The 20726-nt window shown below is 35.9% G+C and overlaps 1 protein-coding gene across 2 annotated transcripts in view; it reads right to left on the bottom strand.

The window, feature by feature from the left end:
* Positions 1–20726, bottom strand: part of SUCLG2 (succinate-CoA ligase GDP-forming subunit beta) — a 254313-nt gene that overhangs the window by 87415 nt on the left and 146172 nt on the right. For both annotated transcript variants that reach the window (XM_025456519.3, XM_025456520.3), the window contains 2 exons: positions 10150–10311; positions 7790–7932 (listed from right to left, as the gene is read on the bottom strand). In XM_025456519.3, coding sequence (XP_025312304.3) covers positions 7790–7932; positions 10150–10311 — 305 coding nt within the window. The remainder of the gene's footprint in view (positions 1–7789; positions 7933–10149; positions 10312–20726) is intronic.

Genomic DNA, 20726 nt, shown 5'->3' with positions numbered 1-20726 from the left:
AGAGGAGTGTACAAGGACAGGAAAAAAGGTATATAAAAGCAGAGAAAGTAGATCTAATTGTGTCAATCATATTGATACTAGTCAAAAATACTACACTATGTGTTCATTTAAAACAGTATATGTAAATGTAACTTGACTTATTTTGGTACTTTTCTATATTTTCTGTTTTCCCTAATTTAATAATTAGGAAGAAAGGGGATGCTATTTAATAAAACACCCTAAAAAAAGACAAAACACTATTTATTTTTGCAAGCCACGATGAGTCAAGCCGATTTCTTCAGCAAGCCCATATGGACATGTTGTTCATTTACGAAAAACAAGACAATCATTCCTAACTCCTAATTCTCTTGCAGTGGGTGGAGGGTAGTGTAGAAGAAGGAAGAAAGGGAATTCACGATGTCTTCATCTCCTGAATGCAGTGGGGCTGAGCTCATCAGCTCTACAGCTCACCCCTGTAGACTAGAAGAATCAGAACCCTTCTCTGTTCAAAGGTCTTCATCTTGTTCTCCTGATTATTTTCCTAAGCTTACTCCCCACATCTAATGATTCCCCTACCAGGCATTCAAAACAATACCTCAAAAATAATACTAGTAAAACTTCTAGATGCTTTATCACTCTACCATTATAAGATAATTAATTCCTAAGACTCAGAGATACATGACATTAATCCTGGCCATTATCTGGTCACCCTTTAGAAAATGCACTATTTTCTAATTGTTGAATTGAACCACATCTTTTCTCAGTGCAATAACACTGAGAGAGAGGGAGAAAAAAAAAATCCTAACTCTTCTAATCATTATCTATTATTTCCAATTTATATGACATTATACTTTTATTAGTGGTTCATTTCTCTTTAACGTCTACAAAGGCTTCTCCATCAGGATTCATAATCAATTACTGAGCATGTTAGGACTAATGATAAAATTTACTAAAATATCCCCAAATCTGTTAAAATTCTTCAAATTACTTACTATGAAACAAAACAAAGTACATTCAAATCTAAATTTTGAGAAGCAGAGAAATGAGTAAAAACCTTTTTTTTTTTTATTTTTTATTTCTGAGAATGTGTCAGCAAGGAGTGTGAAAATAGATTAAGAGTGTTTCATTAAGGATGCATGAAAAATGCAGTCGCTATCAGAATCAACTGCCTTCTCGGGACCCAGCTCTTATTGGGAAGTGCTGGCAGGTAAAATGGAATGAGCATGTGTTGGCCAAGGACAGCCAGATATGTATGGAAATTTGGATCAACTGGACATCGGAGAAAGAAGTGCAAGACACGAGGAAAAGCAGTTTGAGGAGAGGAAGAGCAATGAGTGGGGCAGCTGGCTTTCCCTTCTCCAGCTTACATACATTGTTACCCTACATGAAACCAGGCCACAGGTTACCAATCCATAAGCACAAAATCATTTTTATTTTTCTCAAATAGACTGTTAGGTAGCCTGTCACCACAAAGAATGGCTGCCTGGACTTTTACTTCTTCCAACTCCGTGCAAACATAAAATTTTTTTTCAAAGAGGCATGTAAGAACAGGGATGGAGTAGTTATTTCAAAAATAATGTTCATGTTGTTTAAAGGATTGGGCATTATATTTGAAAATTAATCCCTACAAGTACTCCCCAAAATAAATATTCCCTCACAGATAAGGTATTTCAGCAAATATATGTGGTCTGTAATAAAATGAGTTTTGGTTCAAGCCTCTGATATAAACATGTAAATAAGTGAGAAAGAACATACTGTGTTTTTTAAAATATATTCTAAATGTATGATGATCAACAATATGTGTGTGAGGCATTGAGCACATATTAGTCCCAAAGCATATTTATTAAAACTGAAGGCATTTGCATGCTGAAAGGCATTTGCTACTGAAAATGTGGCATCCAGTTTTACTACTGCAGACTCAAATTCGAAAGACTTTTCAAGCACACACCACAGAACCAAAATAGCTGGACTCTTCTCAAACTTATACCAAAGGATATTCTGCAGTTCTTGCACACATGAATTTAATCCTTCCTCGATTAAGTTGTGTTTTCTTGGCTGTCTGAACAGAGAATTACTGTAAGCTACTGAATTGCTGGCTTACACACTTTATCCACTTGAAAAGAAGACACGAGGTAACACTGATGTCAATGAACCTCCCATCCTATAGATGACCATTTCCTCCCTCCTGTTTCAGTAATTATAAATTTAAGCCTTAGAATGATAATGAAATTGAACATTCAAAAAACAACAATACAAATTAAAGTTTTCACTGTACTTTAGAAACATCTGCCAAGTATTGACACATATATGATCTCTGATATTTAAAGCAATGCTTTGGGGTATCATTTTCATGTCTACTTTACAGACAGAAGTTTAAAGAGTATATCCTAACACCTAATAAATATATTAAAAGGTGTTCAACCTCATCAGCCATGAGAGAAAGCCACAATGAATACACCATGTATCTATCAGAATGATTAAAACTGGAAAGGCTTGACTGCACCGAGTGTTGGTAAGGATGTGGAGAGACTGGAATGCCCAACAACTCTGGTGTACACCAGACTGTAAACTGGCACACCTAGAGAGCTGCTTGGTAGTATCCATTCAAGCTGAATACGTGTGTACATTATGACCCAGAAATCCTAGGTCCAAGAATATAACCCACAAAAATGTGGTCCAAAGGCCATGTATGAGAACACGTTCATAGCAATGTAATAGCCAAAACTGAGTAACACAAATGTCTATCAACAGAAAAGGATAAAGTTCTGGCAGAGATAGAATACCATATAGCAACAAGAAAGTGGAAACCACTGCTACATAAAACATGGGCGAATCTTACAAATAAAGGTTAAGTGAAAGACAGCAAACACAAAAGAGTGCACACTGTATGATCCTATTTATATTATGGCGAATCAAATCTAAGACATTAGAAGTTGGGATAGCTGTGTTACCCTTGGGGAGTAAGCAGAGAAGGAGAAGCATGGGGCAGGGGTGAACTACTGGTCTCTAAGATGCTGGTTGCCTTAGTCTGTTCAGGCTGCTATAACAAATTACCATAGACTGAGTGGTACAACAGCAAACATTTACTTTTCACAATTCTACAGGCGAGAAGTCCAAGATGAAGGCACTGGCAGATTCAGTGTCTCATGAGAGCCCACTTCCTGGTACAGAAATGGCCATCATCTAGATCTATCCTCACATGGAGGAAGGGGTGAGGGAGCTCTTTGGGTTTTAATCCCATTCATGAGGCTCCACCCTTATGATGTAATTATCTCCCAAAGGCCCTACCTTCTAATACCATCACATTGGGGGTTAGGATCTCAACGTATCAATTTTGGGGTAACACAAATATTTAATCCATGTTCTATTTTGTGACCTGGCTGCCAGGTACAGGGCTATGTTCACTTTGTGGTAACTCATCAAGCTATATACTTTTTATTTACATACTATTCTATATTTTCATACTTCAATAAGAATTTACTAAGAATTTTAAATGATACTATCATATAAAATTATTCCTCCTTTAAATAGGAAATGGGGTAGCCTGGGTGGCTTAGCAGTTTAGCGCCTGCCTTCAGCCCAGGGCATAATCCTGGAGACCCGGGATCGAGTCCCACGTCAGGCTCCCTGCATGGAGCCTGCTTCTCCCTCTGCCCGTCTCTCTGACTGTCTCTTTCTGTCTCTCTGTGTGTGTCTCTAATGAATAAATAAATAAGATCTTTAAAAAAAATGGGAAATGTATATGTGTATCTCAATTAATATAATAAGCAACTCTCTGATTAAATGGTCTTACCACAAAAAAAGAAATTATAATTACGGAACACAGTGGAAGCTAATGCTATACTGGTCATCATACTGCAACATATAGATATATCAAACACATTATACATCTTAAACTTATATGATGTTATATGTCAATGAAATCTCAATGAAAAAATTTAAAGAAAGTGAAACTCCAAATACTAAAAACAACATATGAAGCAACCCTTTGCGTTAATAAGTACTATTATTATTTCATTTTATAAAAGAGGAACCTGAGATATATAGAAGTTAAATAATGTACTCAAGCTCCCACAACCAGCAAGTGGTAAAAATGTGACTGGAATCTGGGCAGTCTGGTACCAAAGCCCCACTAAGAACCCCTTCCTTTTTTTAAACTAATACTTGGTTCTTATGTAGCACATTTCTTCCTGGATATTTAAAGAGCTTTGAAAAACTCTGTATGTTAATTAGACTGAGATCAAAGAATGATAATATTTAAAGGAATACAAATTTAAAAATGAAGCGCTTTGAAAATATGACTCTAAGTTGGAGCCAAACCAGGAAGCACAGACACATCAGGTGCGGTGACTTCACAAATGTCAATCCCACACCACTGGTTTTGAAAATCAGGCCTCCAGAAGCAACAGATTTGTTTAACTTTGGCCAACAAAGTTGGTGCGACTGTTGAGATTGCTGTCAATGGTCTTTTCCTTTTATTCATTTATGTAGGATATTTTACATACTCCAGATGTCGTTTGTACTCATTTTCTGCACCTTTAGAATTCTAAGTTTAGAATAAGAAATAAAAGCCAAAGCTTTTATTTTATTTATGATTCAGGAAAACAAAAACTTAAGGATCATATTCTTTGGAGGGCTACTCCTTAAGTGTGTCTAAATTCTTTAGAGATTACCACAAAAACCCTACATCTACTTCCTATTTTTGTGATTTTTTACTCCTTTTTAAGTCATAACTTAAAGAATACTAGTGCTTAGAATTCTGTATGTAAAAAATGATAAAGATCAGATCTATTACAGCACCAGAACAAACTCCATTGCCTTTCTCTTGTCTCCAGCCCAACTAGAAAATAAGAGAACTACAAAATATTTAATGTGAATTCAGTTTTCTAAGTGAGCTATCTTGAAAAGATTCTTGTTCTAGGCAGTTTGGTGGAGGAGCTCTGTTTCACATATATTATAAACAAATAAGGAACACATCAGTTATACAGACATTTGTGTTAGGTACCAGTAAATATCGGCATTTGGGCTAATAGTCAAAGAAAATAAATTTAAGTTTCAGCTCCCTGGCTGACAGTATGTGTAGAAATATAGGTTAACCAATAATATTGTTCTTGAATGATGACATTTATAACATTTATTACTTCATCAATAGAATTAGCTCACACATATGACAAACAAATAGTTGTTACTATCAGTTAATTCAAGTTAAACAACAACAGGAGTTTTGCAATTTTGAGTTTCAGTGTATTCAACTCACTAATCCTTACATCTAACAAGAAAATCAATACCTTTGTAATAATTAGCTTTGGGTTTTTGGGATTCTCTGCTTCTGGGCAGCTGAATGGGGTTCTACTTGAAATAATTACTGCCAGAACTACAATCAGTTTTCTTGCAAAATCAAATCAACTCATCTATACTATTTTTAAGGCTCTGTTCTCTGAAACCTGTTAAACAATGCCAGGATTGAAAATACCCATTACATTTCTATGCTTTTTATCCGTCTTTGAAATTTCAAGATTTGGAAAATTTACAGTGAGATGAGCTATGCATTCATTTTCCTGATATAGCATAAGAAAAATAAAATAACTCCCACATATCTTTCTCTACCCAAGATGACAGGCAATCTCAAAAAAAGTTTAAATACTCCAAGCATTTGAAAATATTCCATAGGGTAAAGTCAAAAATTTTTAAGAGGCTGTTTAAAAAAAAAAAAAAAAAAAAATGGCTCTGCAAGTGATTTTTCCTTCCCTTCCTGCATTTTTACAAAATTAAAATTCCAGATCAGCCACTAAGAAAAGATATTCCAAAGAAAATGCAATGATTGTCCTGGTAGATTTACTCCCTCGATAGCTCTCTATTATTCTTAGCACTGAATTTCAGTAGACACTAAAAGTTAGTTTTTTATCACAGTCGCGCTGTTCTCTGAATACTTTGTGGTTCAAGCAGTTTAAAGAGCTGTGTGTTAGTTACGTCCATGGTACTTAGAGATTTTTAACTGATAGGAAACTCTCTGGGAGGAAAATGATGCTTCCTTCAGAAAATAAGAAGGGGCACCTGGGTGGCTCAAGCCTGTTAATAATAAGCAGCCCTTGGACCAGGTCATGACCCAAGGGTCATGGGATCAAGCCCACATTGGGCTCCCTTGCTCATCATAGAGTCTGCATCTCCTTCTCCCTCTGCCCCTTCTCCCACTCTTACATGCATTGTCTCAAAAATAGGTAAATAAAATTTTTTAAAAAAAGAAAATAAGGGATAACTAAGTTAATAGCTAGAAAGCCATTGATAATATTCCTACTTAAGTAGTGAAAATAAGGTACTTATATAAACAGAAAAACCAACTGCAAACACTTTCTTCATGGCTGGGTGACTTTGGATTTTGATGACTTTGCTCTTCCTAGACAGCACTGGAGAACTAAAAATAAGCAGCTGACAATACCTCACCATTTATTTTGTGAATCAGATGGACAAGAGTTAACAAAAGTGTAAGGTTTGCAACCATCTGAGTCACAATGAAAATAGACAAACATACAACTATTACAAAACAAAATTTTATATATGTGAACCAAAAGACTATTGATGGTCCACTTATTAATGAGAAGTTTCCATATTAAGTTCAGATCACATTTCTTTAAAAAAAGAATCTGGTGTCATTTTCGTTTATGATTTTCTTAGTGATGGCTCACATTTCCCATGTCTTCAGATATATTAAGAACCAAGGGAAAAAAAAAAAAAAAAAACAAGAGAATGTCTCATATACTCTAACAGTATCAAGATAATGATTCTCAAAGGTTTTTTTTTTTTTTTTAAGGTTTTATTTATTTATTCATGAGAGACACACAGAAAAAGAGAGGCAGAGACACAGGCAGAGGGAGAAGCAGGCTCCATGCGGGGAGCCTGATGTGGGACTCGATCCCGGGTCTCCAGGATCAGGCCCTGGGCTGAAGGTGGTGCTAAACTGCTGAGCCACCCGGGCTGCCCATGATTCTCAAAATTTAAAGTCAAATTGTTGTGGACAGACACCACCTTACAGAATTGTTATGAGACTTAAATGACATATATCAGATGTCCAGAACGTGTTAGTCTTTTCCATATAATAAACGTTCACCTAAACCTGTTGTCACAGACAACTGGGTACCCTACAGCTGAAACAAAGCATATGGGTATTTAACTTGAAAAATGTTTACTGAATCTCTGCTACGCACTAGCATAGGTATGATAGCTATACCTTAGACAAGAAGAAAAGAGGTTCATGAAACAACATTCTATGCTGCCTACCACACGTTATGAACTATGGCACAGATGAAAATTAAAAACATACAGAAGAATATGGGGTCATTTCTTTCTAGTGATACATAGTTTTATAATCCTACAATTTTCTTCTGTCTCCAACTGTATGATAATACTTGTAGCATGTATATGGAAGGAATCAGAGACTGAGTCCTCTAAGTCAAGTAAGCTAATCGCTTCAATGTAGGTTACTCAAATCATGTTTCAAGCCAACCAGTGTTTCACCGTCTGGTGCACTCCCTTCTTTTTATTTCCTCAGATCTCCCAGGACTTTGGAAGCACAGCAACTGAAATAAAATCCTGGGGGCACTTATCAGCCTTTCAGCTGAAATGAGTAAATCAATGTATACTCCAAGCAGATATAAAGCAGGATTTGCATCTGTGGCTGCAAAATAAATGTGTTGGCTTATTTCCCCTTAAGGGAAAAGGCAGAAGGAAAGGAGGCAATTCCAGAAGGAAAAGGCAATTATTAATGGTGAAAAATTAGAACATTATGCAATCTCCCTGCAAAGACAGAGGTTACCTTAGGATCAGCTGTGAGCAGTTTGAAAGCTTGATAGACTTGAGCTTCCTTTACACCACCACCAAGATCCAAGAAGTTGGCTGGCTTCCCACCTTTCAGGAGGATGATGTCACAAGTAGCCATGGCAAGTCCAGCACCATTCACTGGGAAATGTAAATGGCACACAAGACAGGATAAATTTAGCAACATGAAAGGGTGCCTGAACTATTTCCCTCCCCCATAATGGCAAAGAGAACCCTGTCACTACAAGGTCAATCTGTCCTGCCTGGAACTATGTTCAATCAGGTAAATTCATAGACTTTTAGGGTAAATCAGGAAATATGCATACAAAGAATATCCAACACAACAACAACAACAACAAACCCCTGGGAATACGAAGACAGGTTTTTTGAGAAATTAAATCAGTCTGGGAAACAGATAAAAGGGGAGAATTTACATAGTTCATTAATTTGGGCTAGTAGTAGAAGAGGGAACTTTGGGTTCTGGAAAAATACAGAACTCAAAAGAACCCAGAAAGAGAGAAGAAGGCTACAAGAATCTGCTTGAGTCTGTGAATTACATTCTTTTTAATATCTTTTAAGAGACCTGGGTAAAAAATGGAATTCGTTTAATTTTTCGCTTGCTGAGAATATGCTCCTTTGAATGTAGCATCCCTCTGGGGTAGAACCACAGGGGTCCCTACTTCAATAGGGCTCCATACTTTTTTACACTCGGTGCAACCAAGCATGTTTATAGGTTATGTGGATAAACTCAGAAAACAAATGAATAAATGAGAGCACCAAAATAATATTCTTATCCCTCTGTTCATTCTTCAATGTAATATAAGAAATGTTCACTAGCAACCTGATCATTAAAACTAGAACCAAAATGTGCTAACATCTTAGGAGCTTTTTTTTTTTTTTTTTTTTTGTAAGAAGACAGAGTTTAAACACTGAAATTCTTGTTTTTCAGAGCTGAGTTTTATTGACTAATTGTACTTCTTTTGCTTCTTATGCTTAATTACATGAAATTACTTTCCTCAGGTTAGAAAGAAAAAAAAAGCAGACCTCCTGAACACAGCAGAAATTCTCAAGGTAAAATATACTTCACTTTTTCTGACCTTTGAATTCCCCAGGCAAGCCTCTGAACTGTGACTAATTTAATTGAGTCTGGGGCAACTACAATAAAAATGGTTTATATACGATCTTAAAACAATTTGAAATGTGTTAATCGTCGCTTTTGAGGCTGCTAACTTGGTCAAATCATGCATACTCCCACAGAGGCTACAAAGAATCTGTATTTAATTTGTTCTAAACACACCATTATATCATTCTCCTTTCTAAATGCCTACAAATATTGAGAGCGCATTAGCTTATCAAGATCAGAACAATGTGAGTGATTTGGTACATTATAGTTATTACTCCGATACAAAGCAAGAGCTCTTGGTATCACTTGTAATTAGATGTCATTTTCTATTGTATTGCTCAGCAGACTACCAGATGAGGTCTGTTCAGTTCTGAATATAATAATCCTGTTGCTTTAATGAGCTACAAATCTTTTTTATTTTAATTCCATTAAGATTAAGACCTCAGTTTCCAGTGCAATGAATTGGTTCCACCAGAAACACAGATGGGTATAAATCTCAGCTCTATAAGCTGTGGACAATAACAGAAATTATATTGCTTCTATAGACCCATTCTTATCTCAGCTGAATAAGCCATTTCCACAAATTTAGATGAGTATGATAAAATCAATTGTTTTATTAATAAACTGGATAATGGATTAAACATTTTATCATTTGGTTATCATAAAAGCTGAAACTGGAGTATAATGATTCAAGTGTATGTTCTCTTCTACTTCCTCTGAGAAATGTTATCTTAAACCCAACTTTCAGAATAGTTCCTAGCATATTAACAATGACTGGGGCAGCAAAGATTTTGATTTTTATTAAGCAAAATTTAGCTGAGATGCTTTAAAATAGTATTTCTCAGATGAGGTTATTTTACATACCAGAAGATACTTGCCAGTGTTTGGCGACATATTTGATTGTCACAATGTGGCAGGGCAGTGGGGGAGGGAGGTGACACCTAAAGACCACTTCTAAATATCTGACAATGTATAGGGCAGCCTCTTCCCCAGCAAAGAATTATCCCACCCAAAATGTCAATAGTGCCAGACTTGAGAAACCGTGCTTTAAACCAATGATCACTGAGCAAATGAACTTTGGGAGGAAACTGAATTGTTTCCCAAGACTTTGGGGCTACAAAAACTCCTAGTTTTACTGGCTACAGGGAAATAACCATTTCAGAAAGGTTCAGAAATAAATTCCTAAATTCTGCAAAAATTCACAAATTATGCTTTTGATAGAACTACTTTCTTACCAAAGCAGGCAATGTTCCCATCCAGTCCTATATATTTTAGATCATATTTGGCAGCTTCATTTTCAATGGGCTCATTCTCCGATTTGTCGTCCATAGCAAATATGTCCTTTTGTCGGAATTCTGCATTATCATCAAAGTTTATCTTTGCATCAAAACAGACAACTAAATAAAGGAAAAAAGGCACCAAATGAATATCTCTTAAGGATCTATAAATTAGTTCCCCAGGCTGGCAGGCACAGGAGAAAGAAAAATAAGATACTGTCATCTTTTTCATGATATGAGTGGGAGAAGCTATTACAGCTTCCTTGATCTTAAACTTTAGGGCTACACAAATAGAGTGGCATAGTCCCTGTCCTCAAAGGACTTACATTCTAATAAAGAGCACAGTAACGTATGCCTGTTGGTCTCTGTTTAATAAAACAATAATATAAACTGTGGTCATCCATTAAAAGTTATAGACTGCCATATGTACATACAGCTTTGATTTGCCATTTTTATTACATTTCGTATTTTTAGTATATAACCACTAATCATTGCCTTTACCTTCTATGCAAAGAAAAACTAGATTATGACACTTAATCCCACTATCCTCCTTTGTCTTTCTTCTGATGCTGCAAAGTGAAATTTCTATTTAATCAGTATCCTCGCTAATAATTCTGAAAGAGTTAGTGGGAAGAATACCAGGTTACAATCAACAGTTTTTTACTTGATCCTTAACTAACTCTGTAACTTGATTAAAAAAAAAAAATAGCCTACTTCCTTTTTGGGCCTGTTTTCTTATTTGGAAAATGGATATAACAATCCCCAATCTGCTGATAAATTTAATTTGGGGTCTGCTCAAACTGGACCATCATCCTGATGTGTGCAGGATATGATTCTTTTGATTCAGGTTATAAAACACTAAGAGACCAAGACTGATCAGATATAATGGAAGGTGGCCAGGCATTATCATTTCTACTGTCTCTATTCTCTGGTGCAGGTAGAAATCTCTAACTCTCTCAACAGCCAAGAGCCCTGGACACAGTTGAAACTCACTGGGTGATATGAATGGACCATGCAAAGAGAACTTTCCTTGATTTACGGGATATCTTCTATATGAACTGTCAGGGAGAGACTGCAGTGGGGAAAGGGGGCATGCAGGTTTCTGGAATCTTACCCCTTTTATTATATCACTTAGGGTAGAAGTCAGTTGTGTATGATGACATTCCATCCTAACCTCTTGCTTTACTTGAGAATTTGATAGGCAGGGATCTTTGACCTACAACTTTGGAGAAATTACCCATTCTCCTCCAGCATTGCTACAAGGTACCTAGTTCTTCAAAGGGAAACAACCTGTAATAATTCTCTCAAAAGCAATGACCATGGTCTGTTAATCCCATTTGCTTACATACTGTTAACATTACAATGTCCTAGAGCTACAGACCCTACGTAGAGGCTCTATACCAAGGTCTCTCTGCCACAAAAAGCAAACACTTTGATACAAATCTATGCAGAACTGGAATATTAATATCTAAGAATGCTTGGCATACATGAAAGCCCAAACCACAAATTATTTAAAGTAACACTGACTGAGAAGAGAGAGTCTTATACAGAAGTTAATGTCTGCCAGAGTCCTTGGTCTTGCCACAAAATGTCCAACCACTTTACCCACACACTGTGAATACATGGAACAAATGAGTAATTACTGTCCAGAATGCTGTAATCTTAATGATGGAATCCTACAATTACCAAAGGAATTGGCCAACGTTCTCTGCTTGCTACAAGAGCATTTTGTCAGCAGCTAATGACTGGTATAAATAATCAATAGGAAAGCAACTTCATTGTTGGCTTTCCATTAGGCTTATAAATAAATTTTAATTAATTTATTAGTAATTTCAGCTCTTCCATTACTCATTGCCAAGACTGTAACCGACACCTTCAAAATGAATGGGCGAAGGCTATCAAATTGACTTCCTAACTGAAGAGTTTCAAAAAAAAAAAAAGAATTCTTGGTCAAGATCAATAAACTAGTAAATCAAAATAGGTCCTGGCTGATCTTTGCCCCTTACAAAGACTATAGTTCCAAGCTCCTTGAGAGAACATAATTAAGGCATATGTATGCAATGTTCAGAAGGCAGCCCACCCCCCCCCCACCCTCTGCAAAGCCAGATTTTCAAAAGATGCTTTTTCCTGAGGTACACTGTATACGCCAAGAATAGAAATGAGTTCACTATTTGAAGACCACCCTGAGAGAACTTCAGAGTTAAACCAGAGCTTGAAGATGGTGACTGTGGAATAAAAGGGATACCAACAAGTAGAAATAAAGGTGTACCTACAGGTATTAGATTTGTGGGATAAATGGCCTCTCTGCAATGGCCCCTTGCCAGTTCCCTCTCTGGAGAGAAAACTAAATGACATAACTAGGCCAATGTACATTATATCTTAGTGCTTTGGGAAGTTACAGGACTATGTAAATAGGAAGTGAGGAATTAAGAAGCGTGACCTGACCCAAAAATGAAGTATCACCCTCAAAGCCTTAATCTTTTCTGTGGGTGGAGAGGGCAGGAAGAATAAAGCACTTTAAGGAGGTACATGGACTTTTTTTAAGATACATATTTGTTATGCCTGCTTAATATTTTAAAAGGAGTCCCAAACATACAAAGTGCTCTCCTGCCTCACTATCTCGGTTTATAATGCTGTATTGTCTGGATGTTCTTCCTTGAACTTCACCACTTAGGGTACTCTGGCATCAAACACACCTGGGTATGAATTACAACTCAGACACTTTATAGAGTCAGGTAGCCATAATCACCTCTTTTAAGCCCAGTGGCCTTGTCTATAAAATGAAAACCAGAGTATCTTCTACTGCATGGTGTTAGTGCCAGTAGGGACTGTGTGCAAAGCACTGAGGAGCACAGACAGCTGGTACTCACTGGCTATTATACCACCAGCATACTCCACCTGCACAGTTCTTTCTTACACTCAGCTTCCCAATGCCGCACCCCTGGCTATAGGACTCTCCTATACTAAAAATTGCCTGTACGTGGTCCTATTCCCTTATCCTAGACTTCTGTTTACCATGAATCTAAACTAATGCCAACTGGCTTATAGATGCACAAGTTACCTATGATATTCAGAATACATAAGAATTTCCCACAGGAAACATTTTAATAGTTGGCATTTCAGGCTGTGTACCTGATGGAGCAGGAGATTTTAACCTAGTGGCTGAAGGTGGAAGAGATGACTTTGATGACTTTCAAATCACACCATAATTTTCCATAAGGCTGGGGTGGCTAACGATTGGTATAAAATAGCCCCAAATGAGAATCTCAGTCAGGGACTGGCAAAGTATAGTCCTTGGGACAGCTTGCTGCCTGTTTTCATAAATATGGTTGGATTGGAATACAACCACATTCATTCATTTACATATTTCTATGGCTACTGTCATAGACATATGCAGAGATGACTTGTTATAATAGAGACTATACAGTCATTTAAAGAAAAAGGCTGTCAATTCCTACTAAGTCATACATCCCATGTTGCAATAGCCACAGGTATCATACTCATTACAGTGAAAGAGAAACTTTGGAAAGTCCATCTAATGGCATGAAAACAAAAAAAAGCGTAAGAGACAAAATAAGCAAAAACTTGCAGCTTGCACAAAAGGAGTGGATTAATCCTTGAATACTGATTGACTCTTATACGCTTATTTCCCCCTGTAAGAACCGTCCAAGTAGGCGTGTGTTAAAAATGGATTGATGGTATGTCAACAGCAGGGCAATAAAATAAACTTGCTTGCTCAAACCTTAGCTTTTTCCTTTATTAAAACAACAAACTACTCTAAAATGTATTTTTTTGAGGTACTGAACTTGGTTCAGACATAAGATATTCAATGTCACATTAATGAAACCTCAATTCTATAGAAAATTCATCTTGAACAAAGGCCATTCTGTGTACAAAGTGGGTGAAAAAACATACCTATTAATATTTATAAAACAATTTTCACCATCAAAAGCACATTGTTACATGCTTGATAGATTATACAAATGAATTTTCCTTCTGAACAAATATCAAAGAAAGTTGCAGTACTTATATTCATAGGGTGTTTTGTTTTTTTGTTTGGTGGTGTGAGATTCTGTGAGCTGCTAATTCACTAACCTAGATGAAGAACCTGACTGGCAGTTAACAGCCTCTGACCCTAGAGTTTTAATGGAAGATTGTGCTACAGAATTAAACAAAAGAAAAATACATTTCAGAGGGGAGACTCACACATAAAAGAAACATAAAAACAGCAGGAAATAAGATTGTCATAATTAGTTTGAAGAATAATCTGTCTTCAAGCAATGTACTGCATTTGATTTGTGATAAATAACCATAATATGCTATTGAAATGCGCCCTGCCAAGATGGCCTTAAAATGCTGATACTTTCAAATTAGTTCCACTTTCCATTAAATATTGATGTTCCACGAGTTGTATACTTTTTAGAACTTTTCTTGAGTTGCTATGAAAGAGAAAATAGATACAAGGCGGGAGGGGGATTTGGGTGAAGGTAGAGAACTGAAAATGTTCTTGAAAATAGAGTCTTGTGTATAAAGAGAGAAACACAGAGAAACACCCACCAACAACATGGGCACTTGCTAACACGAAGCAACAGGGTGGCTATTTAGGGAAATTAATCTGAAGCAAGAAAGGGATCTGATGTGCGAGTTAACTTTGGATCAGTCAGCATTAGTTCACATGGAATCTTGGCCAGGTAGTCACTGTTTTAAATTGGGTTTCATTCCGTTAGCTTGGTGAATGGATCTGGGCTCCAACTGTCAAAATGGCTTAGAGCAGGAATTTTTAATCTTGGGTTAAGTAAGATCATTTTCTATCAGGGGTGGGAGGTGGAGAGGCTGTAGGACAGTAACAACATCCCTGGCCTCCTCCCACGAGAGGCAAGTAATATCGTACATTTCCAGTTGTGATAAACAGAAATGGATGTTAACTAGGCTCAATGTGGTGATTACATGGAATCATCATGTTTTATATAAAATATATATAAAATAATAATAAAGAAAACCTTGCTTTTTTTAAGTTTTTAAATTTTTTTTAAGTAATCTCTGCACCCGATGTGGGACTCACACTCACGACCTTGAGATCAACAGTCACATGTTCTTCTGACTGAGTCAGCCACAGGCCCCAAGGAAACCTTGCTTCTAACTTGGGTCACATGTTTAATAAATCAATTCTGGCAATGCAACCGGACAAGCAAGGAAAAGAGTTCATTTCCCTTTGACTAATTCATTAACAGTTTAATTTCTGTAAAATTTGGTCATTCTGGTGGACACGGGATTCTATCCCTTTTTCTATTGAGAAGATGCCTTTCTCCCATACATGTGATTCCAGCTCAGTGACTGGTCTAGATATGGATATGGTACCCAAGTAGGGCCAATCAGAATCACTTGAAAAGATTGCTGGGGCTGCTGGAGAAGAATGATGAAAAATGGGAACTATCTTGGCTGCCCCTCCACAGAGTCTGGCCGACAAAGAAGCCAATTCAGAGGTAACTGGGCTGGAAGATCAGAAAATCCCTCATTCCCTTCATGCCCTAAATTAGATCGCTCCTTAGACTTCCCTGTTATATGAGGAAAAGAACCTATCCTTCCCTGACCTAGAAGCTTCTTAACAAAAACTAGACTGATGAAGGTTTCTGTCACTAACAGACCATTTTGATTCTGAGTCACTAAATTACATTACAGTCAATAGTGCCAAATTATATTCTTTAAATCAAATTATTAATCACATTGGAAAAAATAATTCTTGGACTGCAGTTCTTTCACCACAGTAAAAACTTCCCATAGGTGACCTAGCAGCATAGATGTTATCAAGATCATTGCTCTTCATTCAATCAGGTATCATCTGTTTTGCAAATATACAACCAATTACCGAAACTTTTAAAACATGTCCATTAACCAGTGGAAGACAGAAGAAATCATCTTACAAAGAAGCTTTGCAAAGGATAAATTTAAAGTAAAATGTTTGGTGTGATGCCAGGCTCCTTAAACTTCTAAATTAAGAGTCATTATTAAATCACAATTTTAATGTGAAACATTATATGCTCTGCTATTACTGATCTAAATGGAAAAAATTAAATATTCACATTATAAATATAAAGATTATTAATATTTCTAGGATATAAATTTTTTTTTTTTTTTTTACATCTCCTAAATAGAGAATTGCTTTAGGGGATTGTGACAATGATGAAGATCAATTTATACATTTGGTCATTAATCACCGTTTCCTAATTGGGTTTAATTTGACTACTGCTCATTAGAGTTATAAACCAACACACTCATTTAATTGTGATTATAATTCAATAGCTGAACTTTTATGGTACAATGAACAAATTAATAGCTAAAGATAATTTTGCTCTTAAAAATATCACATAAGACTTATGCTTTAATGAACTATATACACGGAACGTGTTTTATGATGATTTCTTCAAGAAAGCTCAAGAATTTTCCTTTCTCTTGATAATTAAAAAGAAAACTTCTGATTTCATGAGGTGTTACAAATACACCCTAGGAAAAGTTTCTTGCACCCTTATTCCCTGTATCAGAATGCAATCTGTAACTGACAACTTACCAAAGGTTTAAATGAAAGTAGTATTATAGCCTGATTTTTATCCAGTTCCTTGGCCAAATATTCTTTAAAAAAAAAAAAAAATGAAACAATCAGGTTGCTTATGTATACTAGTTTGAAAAGCAAACCATGACCTTGAAGAACTTGTACTCAACCTCTCTGTCTTTTGTTTCTCAGATTTAATTAACAGCCATTCAATGCAGCATGAATTTTGACTAATATTCTACTAAACTGAAGACTACATCTGGATCACTCTGATAAAAGTAAATTAATAGTTTAAGAGAAAAAAGGTAAAAAAGAAGGCAGTCTGGCATATCAAAATCAACACACACACTAGACTGAGAGAGACATGCGTTCAAATCCCAGCTGCAGGAACAAGCTGCCTATGGAGGAGTCACATTAATTTTTAATCCTCTATAAAATGGGCATAATAACTCTTTACTTTTCAGGTTCCTGTAAGCAATAAAAAAGAATGTATGTAAGAGCTTATCACAGTACGTGTCATATGAGTTCAAAAGTTTTCTTCCACTTTGCTTCCTCTCTCTATAAAATACTAACAATATTATAGTCAAACACAATTTTTGAAATATTTATGAATAAAAGGTAGTTTGATTTTAAATAACCTATCACAGATTTTAATCTAGTGGTCACTGTGTAAACTATGAAATATGTTATTTTCTTTTTTTTTTAAAGATTTTATTTATTTATTCATGATAGACTCAGAGAGAGAAAGAGAGAGAGAGAGGCAGAGACACAGGCAGAGGGAGAAGCAGGCTCCATGCAGGGAGCCTGATGTGGGACTCAATCCTGGGTCTCCAGGATCACACCCGGGTTGAAGGTGAAGGCGGCGCTAAACCGGTGGGGCACCAGGGCTGCCCTAAAAATTTTTTAATTTATTCATTTGAGAAAGAGAACATGCAAGCAAAAGCACAAAGGCAGGAGGAGAGGGAGAAGCAGACTCCCCGTTGAGCAGGGAGCCAGACTATTCAGAACTTGATTCCAGGACCGTGAGATCATGACCTGAGCTAAAGGCAGACACTTAACTGACTGAGCCACCCAGGTACCCCTAACTTTTTTTTTTTTTTTTAAATGAAAATGGAGAATTTATTAGAAAACTACAAGGGCCTCCACCAGAAATGCCTAAAGACTCATAGAGGGAGATCAGGACTGCCTCTCATAGAGGGAGATCAGGACTGCCTTTTATTAGTTCAAGTACAATTGGTACAATTAGAATTTTAAACAAGGCCTTAATTTTTGTATGACATTTTACTTTACTTTTTTTTATGTTTTACTTTAAATATCCATTACCTTATTTGATTTTCAGAAGAATATGAAATAATACAATAGTAACAGCTAATGCTTTTGTACCTCTTACCATATGCCAAGTGTTGTTTTAAGACATTAATTATCCTCACAACAATCTTGTAAGGTAGGTACTACTACTATTGTCCCCATTTTGTACTTTTGAAAAATTCCAATATAGTTAACAGTGTTAGTTTTAGGTGTACAATATAGTGACTCAAAAATTCTATATGTTGTTACTCAGTGCTCATCATAATGAGTGTACTCTCGATCGCCTTCACCTACTTCACATTACTTCCCTCCTCTACACACACACTTATCTCCCCTCTGGCAACTACCAGTTTGTTCTCTGTATTTAAGAGTCTGTTTTGTTTGTGTCTTTTCTGTTGTTGTTCATTTGTTTTCTTAAGTCCCACATGAGTGAAATCATATGGTATTTGTCTTTTTCAATCTGACTTACTTCACTTAGCATTATTCCCTCTAGATCCATCCATACTATTGCAAATGGCAAAATTTCATTCAGTTTCATGACTGAGTAAATAGTTCACTCTGTGTGTGTGTGTGTGTGTGTGTGTGTGTGTGTGTGTCTCTGTGTATCACTTCTTTATCCATTCATCTATGGATGGGTACTTGAGTTGTTTCCATATATCTTGATTACTGTCAGTAATATTGCAATAAACATAAGGGTGCATATATATTTTTGAATTAGTGTTTTTATTTTCTTTGGGTAAATAAATATCCAATAGTGGAATATCTGGGTCATACAGTAATTCTATTTTTAATTTTTTAAATAAACTCTATACCATTTTCCATGGTGGCAACTGCACTTTGCATTCCCACCAACAGTATAGTTGGAGCACCACACCAAAGTGCTCCTTTTTTTCCATATCCTTACAAACACTTGTTTCTTACATTTTCTATTTTAGCCATTCTGATAAGTGTGAAGTGAAATTTCATTGTAGTTTTGATTTGTTTCCCCGATGATGAGTGGTGTTGAACACTTTTTTCATATGTCTGTTGGCCACCTGTATGCCTTCTCTGGAAAAATGTTGTTAATGTCTTCTGCCCATTTTTAATTGGTGTTGAGCTGCAGAAGTTTTTTACATATTTTGGATATTAACTCTCCCATCAGATATATCATTTACAAATATCTGTCCCATTCAGTAGGTTGTCTTTTTGTTTTGTTGATGGTTTTCCTGGCTGTGTAAAAGCTTTTCATTCTGATGTAGTCTCAAGAGTTTATTTTGGCTTTTGTTTCCCTTGTCTCAGGAGACCTATCTAGAAGAATGCTGCTATGGCCAATGTCAGAGAAATTACCACATGAGCTCTTTTCTAGGATTTTTTTATTTCAGGTATCACATTCAGATTTTTAATCGATTTCAAGCTTATTTTGATGTATGATGTAAGAATGTGGTCCAGTTTCATTTTTTTGCATGTAGTTGTCTGGTTTTCCAACACCATTTGTTAAAGAAACTATCTCTTTCCCATTGTATACTCTTGCTTTCTTTGCCATTAATCAACTGACTATATAATCATGGATTTAGTTCTGTAATAAAGATCTGTGTGTCTATTTTGTGCCAGTACCATACTATTTTGTTTACTATTTTGTGGTATATCTTGAAATCTGGGACTGGGATACCTCCAGGTTTGTTCTTTTTCAAGATTGCTTTGGCTATTCAAGGTCTTTTGTGGTTCCATATAAATTTTAGGAATATTTTTTCTAGTTCTGTGAAAAATGCTGTTGATATTTTAATAGGGATTCCATTAAATCTGTAGATTGCTTTGGGTATATGGGCATTTTAACAATATTTGTTATCTCAATCCATGAGCATGGGATGAATATCTTTCCATTTGTGTCATCCTCAATTTTCCACAATGTTTCATAGTTTTTTGAGTACAAGACTTTCACCTTGTTTAAATTCATTCCTAGGCATATTACTATTTTTGCTGCACTTTTAAATGAGATTGTTTCTTAATTTCTATTTCTGCCACTTCATTATTAGTGTTGCACTTATAAATGAGATTGTTTCTTAATTTCTATTTCTGCCACTTCATTATTAGTGTATAGAAATGCAATGGATTTCTATATATTGATCTCATATCCTGCAACTTTACTGAATTCTTTTATCAGTTTTAGTAGTTTTTTGGTGGAGTCTTTTTTGGGTTTTCTATATATAGTATCATGTCATCATACAGTGAAAGTTTTACTTCTTCTTTTCCAATTGGGTTCCTTTTATTTATTTTTGTCTGATTGCTGTGGCTACGATTTCCAGTACTATGTTGAATAATACTGGTGAGAGTGGACCTCTTGTCTTGTTCCTATGTTAGAAGTAAAGCTTTCAATCTTTCACCACTGAGTATGCTATTAGCTATGAGTTTTTCAGATGACCTGTATTTTGTTGAGATATTTCCTTCTAAACCTTGTTTGTTGAGGGCTTTTATTATGAACGGATGCTGTACTTTGTCAAATGCTTCTTCTGCATCTATTGTAATGATCATAGAGTTTTTTATCCTTTCTTTTGTTGATGTAATGTATCATATTAATTGACTTGTAAATATTGAACCACTCTTGCATCCCAAGAATAAATCCCACTTAATCATGGTGAATGATTTTTTAAATATATTGTTGAATTTGGTTTTCCAGTATTTATTGAGGATTTTTGCATTTGTG

The sequence above is a fragment of the Canis lupus genome, chromosome 20 (assembly GCF_003254725.2).
Source record: "Canis lupus dingo isolate Sandy chromosome 20, ASM325472v2, whole genome shotgun sequence".
Taxonomy (NCBI): domain Eukaryota; kingdom Metazoa; phylum Chordata; class Mammalia; order Carnivora; family Canidae; genus Canis; species Canis lupus.
This window is presented reverse-complemented; position numbering and strand designations above follow the sequence as displayed.